We start from the raw sequence: 12187 nt of genomic DNA on the forward strand, positions 1-12187 counted from the left end.
AATTACTATCTTAAGGACCCTGGAGCTCAACATCACTAATCATCAGGGAAACGCAAATCAAAACCACAAGGAGACACCAGCTCACACCTGTCAGAATGGCCATCGTCAAAAAGATAAGCGATGACAAGCGCTGATGAGGGTGTGGAGAAAAGGGAACCCTTGTGCATTGTTGGCGGGGATGTAAAATGGTCCAGCCACTATGGAAAACGGCATGCAGACTCCTCAAAAAATTAAAAATAGAACCACCATATGATCCAGCAATCCTATCTGGGTACATAAGCAAAGAAAATGAACACAGATCTCTTGAAGAGATATCTGCACTTCCATGTTCACTGCAGCCAAGACATGGAAACGACCCGAGTGTCCACCAGCAGATGAATGGATGAAGATGTGGTGTACGTGCGGCCACGAGAAACAAGGGAGGTCTGCCATTTGCAGCCACACAGACGGATCTCGAGGGCACTGTGTGAAGTGAAATAAGTCAGACGGAGAAACACAGACACCGTACGGCATCACTTGTACGTGAAATCTGAAAAAGCCAGACCCACAGAAACAGAACAGAGTGGTGGTTCCCAGGGACTGGGGTAGGGGAAATGCGGGAGTACTGGTCAAGGGTGCAAACTCCCAATTATAAAATGAATACGTTCTGGGGATCAAATAATTATAGTTAATGATAACTGTATTATATACATGAGAATTGCTGAAAGAGTAGATCTTAAACGTTCACAACAAAAATGGTAATTATGTGACGTGATGAGGGTGCTGACTGATACTATGGTGATCATCATTCTGCTGTATATAAGTGAATCAAATCAACACGCTGTACACCTTAAACTTATACGATGTTATATGTCAATTATGGAAAAAATTTATTTTAAGCACCTTGGTAAGATAACTGTCCTAATAACATAATTGTAATGCGTCTGGCCACTAGATGTCAGCATAGTAAGAAATAATTTTCCCAGTAACTAGTTTATGAAGAGAATGTCTTTCTGAATTTACGATGATTAAACAGCAATAAATCTGTCACCATGTTCCTGGAATGGTACCAGATTAATTTCATTTAAGAGCTCTTCTTTCCTTCTTTCAGTTAAGACAGTCATGCAGCTGTACATTAACGTTCTTAAACACTGTAAATGACATCAAAGAATACAAACATACGGAACATAGAATAAAAAGTAAAAGTATGCTTTAACTCCTCTCCCTCAAATCCTAATACTGCAGTCAGAAGAAACCACTGTTAACAGTTCCGTGTTCATCTCTCTACAGACCTCTTCCCACGCCTCTGTATGTGTGCAGATGTGCATACAAACAGAAAAAGGATTTTTAAAATATATGTAAATTGCATCATGCCGGATATAAGGCGTGCTCCCCGCACGCTTCCCTTAGTAACTCCTAGCGAGCTTTCCGCATCCGTAAGATACCCCTGCCTCCTTCAAACAGCTGCTTTACAAGACGTTTCAAGTGTGGCCCTCCCAAGGTGAACTGCTGCCAACTCTTCACCACCACGAACAATCCTTATACGTCCTTCTGTGCACTTTGAATGTGGTTAGACAACGCCCATCTGCCCTCTAAAAAGAGCACACCGGTTTACAAGTCCGCCACGAGGGGAAAAGAGGGCTCACTCCCTACTCCCCACAAACAGCTGTTACTCAAGTCAACAAATGACAAGGCGGCCAGCACCATGGACCGAGCAACCTCTTGCGGGCTTAGAGCCTTAAAATACTCATTTGAGGTCAAAACTGTGGTTCTGATAATTTAGCAGAGAACATAGAAAGTGACCAAAGCCTTCTCTGCAGATAAGTATCTAGTTTTAAAGTGCCCGATTGAAGAAAATGTCTTTGTATCCGGATCACGCCCAGACTAAGTTGATCTAAACATCAGGGATATGTGTTATCTATTGGAAGTCCAAGGTATACAACTTAAGCAAATGTAACCTTACAATTCAATGTATTTAACGAGGTCATTTTTTTTCTTTGAGATCTCAGTAAAAGTATTTGAAATTTTTAATAGGAAGCGCCAGAAAAAGTATTAAGATAAATATGAAGATATCTCCTAACTTCCATTTTGGTAAAAACGGCAAAGTGTAAACATTCAAAATCAGTCCAGGTTTTTCTTGTGATGTGCTGGACAGTGGGGAGTGAGCGCTATTCTGGTCAACAGGGGCAGTGGCTTATTCTGGAAACGCCGTTGCCCCTGGCTCCGTCAATCTGCCTTGCGGTAACCGAGAAACGGGTACAGGAAAAAGAGAGAGACCAGAGAACGAGAATTTAAAGCATCACGAGGCACTAGCATTGCGCTGGGAGGGGTCCTTTGGCAGCTTCTATGAAGGTGGGCATCACAGGCACAATTAGGACTGACATAAAGCTGTCCCTCTCGGACGTCAAACAAATCAATTGTAAGATCATTTATTCCTAAAGCCTTTAAACAGAAGTGTTAACTTCAGGCAGGTGTACAAGAGCCGTGAGGGAATTCTGCAGCTGCAGCTGCCGGTAACAAGAAGGGCAGCGTTCCCACCATGAAGTTCTGGAACCTGTAGCTCAGAAGCCATCATGCCTTAGACACGCGTCTGTCTTCACCACTAGAAAGAACGCCCTGAAAGGACGGGGGGTGGGGGGTGGGGGGTGTCTTTGTGTTGTCTGCTGAGTTATCCCAACCACCTAGAACACTATGAGGCGCTCAATAAACATTTCTTGAAAGAAAGGCACTAAGCAACGGCCCCGAAGCTGAGAGGCCATGTGATGTCCTGAAGCAAGGGACAAGTGCATGGCTAGTAAATGCGATGACTTCCTGAAAGGTCCATTTCCAGGTAACTGTGATGTTTCCTTCCCTCTTCCTTTCCCAAGGCTCTGCCTCAAGTTCTGGGACCCGAGGGCCCCTTCTTCCCAGACAGAGTCCACAGTCCTGCTGAGTGTCCCGAGCGGCCACACCTCCTGCACGCTCCCCACAGGCGGCAGCAGCCCTCCAGGACCCAGAAACGCTTACTGGCTCGTCCTCTGTTTTGCTAACAACATCAGAACAATGGTTTAATTCTGTACTCTGACATTAAGCTTAGCTTTGCACTACAAAAGAAACCTGTAGCTAACAGTGTAGGTTTTTAAGAAATAAGAAATAAAATCAGCAGAAAAATCAAACAAAAACGATTTTTTCAAGAGTTCTTTTGCCTGAAATTACAGTTAATTTTGTAAGCTTAAAGCAGCTATACTGTTTATGTACCTGGTTATATGTTTTTTCAGCAAACTTGAACAAACAAAGGGGAAGAGGATGGTTGAAATACCTTTATGGAGGAAGCGGCGTACAGCATGTCTTCCAGGGCGAAATGGCAACACTGGTTCAAATATTCTTGGCAAAATTCTTGAATCAGCTGCAGATTATAGAGGCTATCAGCCAATGACATGGTTTCTTTCAAGCAAATATCTTCAAACAGGAAAAGAGCCAGGGTTAATTCTGATAATGTACATTTCATGTTCATTTTGTAATTACCTTAATACAGATACACAACTACGTAGAATCTGTCTGACCCACACATGTAACGGCAGTGATCACTACACAGAGGCTTAGAGACCAAGCACTCCTTCGCTCAACTGCTTCCTAGAATTATACATAAATGTTCTTAAAAGAAGCCGTCATTACTTATTAAATTTACTGTCTTACGTATTTCTTACCGTCTATCCGCAGTTTCGAGACATTTCAGTGGAACACTTACCTTCTAATCTGACGACACCAGGACAGTAAAAATGAATAAGGGCAGCTAACGCACAGCCATCCGAGCCATCTTTCAACAAATTTTCTACCAACGGAATGCAAGGCAGTTGCTTAAGCAATGTCTGCTCTTTCCTGTAACGAGCCTACATTTAAAAAAAAAAAAAAAGAGGTGAAAATGAATAAGTACTAAGCAACATACAGGAAAAAGACAGTATTGTAGATTCCAATGTATCAGTAATAAAATATAAGTCAAGAGAAATGAGAACTACTCACCAACATCCTTCTTTTCTAAACATTACCTAGACCTCACTTTACCAACAGCACTTTGGTTCTAAAGCCAAGTACTTAACGTAACATTACAGCGCTCATGTGCGTGCAATTCACTTAGCCTAATTTACATGTAAAGCATCACAAAATGGATTTTGAACATTTGTTATCCAAATCATCAGTTCTGCTTTTTTGCAGATGATGAAATGCTTTCACTTTAAGTGTAGACTTCACTTAGACCACACGCATCAGAGTTGGGAGAGCGGGCAGAGGAATGTGAAACCATTCTTAAAGGAAATGTGGCGAGAAGAAACATCACTTTAGGAACTGGAATAATATCCAATACCACGAAGATATTCTGGCTCCTCATCTGAATGCTGAGACAATGCAAATAAAGTGTAACGACTTTGCAACTGAAAAACACCCTCCTGGTTGAGGTTGCATTAACCAATAACAGAGCAAGTACGGGGGTTTCTGCTCCCTCGCAGAAAAACAGAGGAAATTCTTGTTCTCTAAAGACTGGCTGGCGTGAGTGGATACAAACGTGTAAGGCGGTTCTCTAGACATGAGACGTGCTGTAGAACTCAGAGGTCACGAGAACGAGCTCTTAAGCCAGATCACCTAGGCTCAAGTCCTGGTTCTGCCACTTCTTAGCTCTGTGATCTTGGACGAGGTACTTCAGTGCTCATTTCTCGCTTTCCCCATCTGTGAACTGGGGACAATCACAGTACCTACTTCACAGCAGCACGAAGGACTACAGAAGATGATGGACAGAAAGTGCGATGCACACACGGGCACACAGCGGGTAATCGCCAGTGGTCAGCTGCTACTAGCTATTAGCTCTCCTCAGGCCAAGAAAAGTAACGCTGAAGGCTTAATGAAGATGCACCCTGAAGTACTTTCTTAGCAAACTTTACAATTATAGTGGTTACTGATATTTAAATACAGTTTTTTTTTAAGTAATCAAAACTATTTTTTCTTCTAACTCCATCTAACCTGATTATATTTCATAATTAAAATACAATTATGAAATATAATACTTTCGTGAGAATAACAGAAAAATATTATAATTTACTGAAAGAGAAAATTTACTATTTGGTGGTGAGGTCAGATTTCCTCTAAATGATATCCCTCAGAAGAGCACACACGTTCAAGGAGACATTTATCCCTATTTCCCTGTCACTGGCTACTCAAGAGCAAGGTTCATGGAACATCTCTTCCTCCGAAGATTTTCAGAGGAGCTTGTTCTTATGAATCAGTGGGGACTAGCCATCTGTGTTTAATGGTATGTTCCAAACTCATAGACTACCTATATTCAGAAAAAAAAAAATCACACAGATACACTACATAAATTCTTTAATTGATTACTGACTTTTACATAATCCTTAGAAAACGGCCTCATTTTGCTGCTGGCAGACGGTTTAAAAATCAGCCATGAAAAAAGAGGAGAGAGGAGGGGAGGAAGGGGGAGAGAGAAAGAAATCAGCCAGTGGCCTCTTCCGGCCTTACGCTGCCCCTCACACTTGGTAGTAAGCACCCTTCCAGGTCCTCTTGGGCCAGCTAGAAACAAAAGAGTCACCTCTTGGGAATCCCCTACATGGGCTGGGCTCAGGGCCAAACTTCCCAGATCTCCAGGTCTACCCTTGTTTTCGGCCCACGGTCTGAACTGGACTGAGCTGAGTGCCCAGAGTCATGGAACAAAGAACTGAGCTGTGTGCTGTGTTGTACCGCACCCTGCACAAGGCACACACAGACACACACGTACAGAGCTTCATGAGGCTGCAGCCACAGAGGCCCACGGCTTAGACCAATCAGAGGTTCATACGTGGCATGCCGAAACATCTTCCTGAAGATTATATCCTAGGAGAGGCATCAGGTAAACCAACTTTTAATACTCCCTGAAAGTTCATCTGCAGTTCACAAAGGGTACAGAGTCTTTTATACTTGAACACGCTCTATGCCTTACAAACTTACTGCTCTTTCTACAAATGGAGAAATCTGGCATTTAAAAGGGACATACTTTCTATCTTTCAACATTATGGTGCACTTCTAAGTTACATTTCTGTTTCTGAGGGTGTGAAATACTTAAGTGGTCTAACCCCCAGATGTCACCGTGAAAGATCAACTCTTCAAGTCAAACCAGAATTGAATCTAGCTCAGGTCCAGTGCTGGGAGGGACACAGAACCTGTCACTTCTTTATTACACAAAAAGTATGCTCCACAGTTCAGGCCAAAAGGAAATGATCCTTTCAAAGAGATGACTTTACAATACAAATAATTTACATGTGCAATTCATATTCACTTTTACTAACATTACTGAAACTAATGCAAATCTATATCCATACTTTTTTTGTTACCTAGTTACTGATGGTCTGTGAATACTGACAGACTAGCTTACACTTTAAATTATTTTTAAAGCTTCTAATCCAAAATTTGACTAGATTTTTAAAATCTTTCTGTTTTACATTATGATCAAAAACACCTTAAAATCCAATCTCTACTTGTGACTAACAGAATTATACGTAATGACCATATCGGCAAGACATAAACGATACCATTCTACAATTACACTTCTGGAGAGCAAGTTGAAGAAGCTGTGCAAACTTACTGGAACCAATTTCCAAAACCATTTGGAAGGAGACTTCAGAGGAAGCAGCAGGAAAAAAGGGGGAGCAAAAGGTAAAGGGAAAATTCATCAGAAGTGTTTAAAATTAACAAGTTATAGTAAAGTTTCTGTTAGTGGAGTTCCAAGTTTATAGTTCTCAAAACATTTTTTAAATGTTAATACTTTACAATTTAGCTTAAACTATAGAGGTTCCTAACGATAAAGACCACCACCTTCCCTCCCCTCTCTCCTCTCCCAACATGGATGTGCGTTTTTAGGGTACCCAGGACATGCTGTGTACTTCGGCAGCAAAGAATTTTACCTCCCAGTTCTGGGATCACACATCACGTTAGAAACTAAATTTATATCACAAGAGGGAGTAGAGAGATTCTAGGGCTGGACTTGCAATCATTAAAATTCTTAGACATTAGGAGGCCAAGTCTGATAAGGGAGACTTCTTCCCAGAAGGAAAAGAAGAAAGACTGTTTCATAAGTGCATGAATAAAAGCAAATAACAATGTAGAATTGAACACAATGATCATTTCTTTTAATGACATAAAGAATTTCTTTCAATTAATGCGGGATAAAAAACCAGTTGGCAATTCTCACCAGTTAGTATTTTTATAGAGTCTCTAAGGCAAGTAGCTACCAACACAAAGAGAATGTAAATGTTATTAATTTTACTATCTAGGGGTGTTCCAAAGAACATAATTTTATGTCTTTAAGAAGATGAATATACAATAAGCCCATAATTTCATAATTTGTAACTGTTTATCTTGGTATTTCCTAGCACAGTTTTCTGGCAGCCCTAAATAAATATTTGTTGAAGTGAACCAAACTAAATGGGGTCTGAGTTAAAATTCATATTCAACTTCTATGCAGAAAGTTTTTCCTACAGAAATTAATAGCACAAATAACATTATTCGGAAAAATAATATAAATGAGGTATTTTCAAGAACTTCAAAGATCAGAAAAATGTCATCTCAAGAATCAGAAAAATACCAGCTTCCCACAAAGAGATAATATTTCCAATAATGTTTTCTTATTGCATCGGGAAGAATAACCCTAATAATTTTTTTGCATGTATTTGCATCTCTCGTTTAACCAAAAGTTTTTGGCAGCTGCAGTCATAATAGCCATAAAAAGTGCACGAGCAGGACCAGAGAGCAGGAAGTCCCCGGGAACGCGTCAGGATTCCCAGTGAATGACAGGAATTTCAAAAACAGGAGTTCTCTCGTTTCTGAGACTAGAAGAATCCATAACACAGAAACTGACGATAACAAGAAACTACTATGGATTATACAAGACAGAAGATAAGCAAAGGAGTCTCTCGTGGTTCAAATGAGTCTGCATTTCTTGCAAAATATTCAATACTTGACCTTTTTACTAATTCAGACAACTCTGAAAGAGCTCCCCGTGGCTGCAGCTGGAAAAACGGAACAAGTCAATACCACAGACTGGATTGTAACCCAAACTATACAACACACACTGGAGCCCATAACAATACAAATGAACACAGACTGGATTGCAACACCAAGTACAGAGCACATACACACCCATCCACATTGATACAAATAAACGGCTGAAGGACATAAATAGATGGAGAAAGTACGAATCTCACTTACAGAATTCCAGATGGTGTATATACTCTTCCCTTCAGGGAGGGAGCTTAACTTCCCTCTCCTGGAACACGGGGTGGATTTAGTGACCCACTTCCAAAGAAAAGAGCATCAGAGGGGGAAACAGAAACTTTACAGTGAAGGAGACCACTTTCAGCAAGTGGTCAAGGTGGACACCATCAGTGACAAATCGTGTTCATGCCACGTGCTCCCTGATGTGGCGTGATGAGATGTGAAGCCACTTCTGTGGTGTTCTTCTCAAAAGGCCCACAGGCCCAACCTCATCACAGGACACAGGAGACAAACCCCAATTCGGGGACACTGGTAAAACACCCGGTCAGGACACAAACTGGTGTAATGTACATAAAGTCTGTAGTTTAGTCAATGAGAATGCACTAAAGCTATTTTCTTGGTGTTGCCAAACAGGCCACGATTGCGTAAGATGCTAACATCGGGGGAAACTGGACGAAGCTGTACTATCTTTGGAACTTCTCTGTAAATCTAAAATTATTCCACAACAAAGTTGATTTCAAAAATAAATACACACGAAATGAGGTGAAGGTGGTCAAAAGGCACAAACAGTTACAAGATAGTAAGTACTAGGGATGTGATGTGCAGTGTGCTGTCAACACTGCTGCATGTTATATAGGAAAGCCGCTAAGGGGGTAAATCCCAAGGGTTCTCATCACAAGGAACAGATAGGTTTTTCTATTCCTTTATGCTGTATCTATACGAGAGGATGAATGTTCACTAAATCTATTGCGGTCACCATGTATGTAAGTTAAATCATTATGGCGCACACCCTAAATTTACACAGGGCTGTATGTCAATCAGATCTCAATAAAACTGGGAATGAACGAATCAATGAACAAATGAATAATGATGGACAGAAACAGATTACAACCCATTAAATAAAATAAGAATCCATCAGTTCATACAGATAATAAAGAGAGGATAGGTAGATTGATAAATAGATGAGGTCACATTTGCTTATAATAGAATCCTAACTAATAAACGTAGAAGAAATGATAAAGTTAGAGAATTGCCATTTTGTAACCACCATAGTAAAAAGTAACTGAAGTAGGTATCGTCAATAAATGCTAAGTCTAGGAGGTGGGGCAACACTGAAGAGGAACAGAATATTTACAGTCTCAAAGTACCCTCCTCTCCAATTACTTATTACGAAAGGAAAAATAATCATCATGCAGTCAAAAAACCCAAACAACATCTGAACCAACTGATCAAAATTAGTATCACCTAGTAGGGGCAAATGGATATCCCACGCCTCTGGATACAATACTGGGAAAAGGACACACTTTACATAGTATTCTAGGCTAAAAAAAGCACAACTTAATCTAACGATGAGGAACTATCAGAAGAACTGAAATTGAGGCATATTCTATGAAAATGACCTGTATTCTTAAAAAATGTCAAGGTCACGAATGAAAAAGAAAAGCTGAGGACTGTTCCAGTTTAAAGAAGATGAGAGATAACAACAGCTAAATACCTTACCTGACCCTGGACTAGAAAAATATATAAAGTTCACTTGGGATGACTGACAAAACTAGAACACAGGCCGTAAGTCTGATCAAAGCACTTTACTGACATTGTTACCTATCCTGTGGTCGTGTAAATGAATAGCTTTCTTCCTAGGAAATATACATTGAAATATTTAGGGGTGAAGGGGTATGATACATGCAACCTTCTTTCAAATGTTTCAGAAAAATGTACACATATATACGTCTGTGTGTGCAACATGTAATGCACAGAGCACACAAAATGTTACACTGATGAATCTGGGCAAAGGACACGTAAGGGTTCTTTGAACTATTCTTGCAACTTTTTGTTAAATCAGAAATATTTCAAAATAAATGTTCTTAACAAGTTATGTTAAATCCATCCCAATCCAAATCTTTGTAGGGTCTTGTACCCAAATGCACAAGACTACTGATCTATAAAGCTGCTGAAGAAATCTCATTTTTATAGTACTCTTAGGCAAAGATTAAAATCACGGTACTAGGATATCTAACTAATGTATAAGTTTCTTCAGACCAAATCATCTTTATAAAATATTGCTTGGAGAAAAAAAAGTTATGGTACCATCTCTGAATTTTAAAAATGTTTAAATATATACATAAATGTGAAAGTTTATAAGGAAGAATTTTGTTTTTACAAGAATGTAAATCAAGAATAAAATGATTATATTTCTAGCCAAAGCAAATAGTTCAAATGCCCAAAATCCCACCGTTGGGTAACAGAGCAAGGCTGCATCACCTGCTCTGTGCTTGGCAGTGTGCTCTTCATGAGGACCCCTGTACTTCACAGACTATGTGAAATGAACACTTACCTTCACAAAGATTTTCACAATGAGAAAAAGGATAAAATTCATTTGAAAATGAAGGTATTGAATCTAAAACATGGCACAGATGAACTTATCTACGAAACAGAAAGAGACTCACAGACATAGAGAACAGACTTGTGGTTGCCAAGGGGGAGGGGAGATGGGGGAGGGATGGAGTGGGAGTTTGCGATTAGCAGATACAAACTATTGCATACAGGACGGGTGAACAACAAGGTCGTACTGCACAGCACAGGGAACTATATTCAATATCCTGGGATAAACCGTATGGAAAAGAGTATGAATAAGAATGTATATATGTGTACAACTGAGTCACTCTGCTGGACAGCAGAAATTAACACAACATTTTGTAAATCAACTAGACTTCAATAAAAAAGTAAATGAAAACAAATAATAAAAGAGGAAAAAAATGAAAATGAAGGTATAAATGCTATGCTTGTGCTCAAGTAAAAATGTGTACTGACCCAAATATTTAAGTGAAGCACACTCATTCATTCATTTACTCAATCACTCACTCAGCAAATACTGGCTGTGAGGTCAGTATGTACAATTCCATGGGCCAAGTGCTGTGAAAAAGTCAGAGTGACGTGATCCAGTAGTGTCTGGATACCATAGTTTGCTTTTCTTAAAGGTCACTTAATCTGCAGTTGTTTGGAACGCAAATAGCATTTTTTTCCATAGAAACAAGGTTTACTGGATCCTATGTCAGCATATAAAATCCCCATTTAGTTCATAATGTGTATGCAAAACTACAGAATTAAATCATATGTATAATAAACGAGGTTTCCATGGAAATCCTGTAACGCAGGATGATGCTGAACCTTATTCCTGATTAGAGCCAGGAGCAACATGGGGGGTGGGGGGGCAGGATTAAATCCATCTCTAGGGCAAGGATTTCTACTACTAAAGGGAGGGAAAGAGCAAGGGGGGAAACTGGAAAGGGCTGGGGGACTCAAGGGACAAGGCGGGGGCAGAGCTGGGGGAAGCAGGGAAGCGGGGGCAGATCTCCACTGGGGAAGGTGGTCAACAAAGACAAGAATCAAGCCCAGGGAAACCACTGTGGCCCCGAGCACCGGATTGAGACGGAAGTGTAGGTGGTCTCGCACAACTTGCCTGGCGCAGCTGGTGATGCACAAACCAGCTTTTTTCCCTTTCCCTCCTCCGGTCTCCTCTCTTACAGAGTGTCAGTAACTAGCAGCATTCGCCCAAAATGAACAGACGTGCTGTATAATAATGAAGAGACTTAAAATAACCCAGATGGAAAATAAAGTCTCTGCATAAGATAATTTCTTATACCTCAATTCAAATGCTAGACAACATGTTTAAAGGGCTCTCATTATAATATATTTTAAAAGATGTAGGAAATATACTTTAGGTCTTAGTATATAACAAACACAAACACACAAGTGTCTGGAGAAAAAAACTCTAAAAGCCTGTTCAAGAAGTTTAAAGAATTAATCCGTGTTAATGTTTCTTCTTCCTTCACAAAATAACCATATGTACAACTTACAATTCCTGGAATGTAATTTTAGAGGCTGGTCTTACTACAAGTCATTATAAGGCTGATATATTGAAAAATGTTTTCCTGTTTCATATATTTTATCAAACAAAGACAAACCCATTATTTTTTGC

General features: G+C 40.0%; 1 protein-coding gene across 2 annotated transcripts in view; it reads right to left on the minus strand.

Annotated features, from left to right (window-relative positions):
• Positions 1-12187, minus strand: part of CAMSAP2 (calmodulin regulated spectrin associated protein family member 2) — a 97781-nt gene that overhangs the window by 21173 nt on the left and 64421 nt on the right. The window contains exons 5-7 of one of the 2 annotated variants that reach the window (XM_060291512.2): positions 6581-6613; positions 3707-3848; positions 3278-3417 (exon numbers count right to left, since the gene is read on the minus strand). In XM_060291512.2, coding sequence (XP_060147495.1) covers positions 3278-3417; positions 3707-3848; positions 6581-6613 — 315 coding nt within the window. The remainder of the gene's footprint in view (positions 1-3277; positions 3418-3706; positions 3849-6580; positions 6614-12187) is intronic. The other variant, XM_030844312.3, reaches the window with a different exon arrangement.

The sequence above is a fragment of the Globicephala melas genome, chromosome 1 (assembly GCF_963455315.2).
Source record: "Globicephala melas chromosome 1, mGloMel1.2, whole genome shotgun sequence".
In the NCBI taxonomy this organism is placed as follows: domain Eukaryota; kingdom Metazoa; phylum Chordata; class Mammalia; order Artiodactyla; family Delphinidae; genus Globicephala; species Globicephala melas.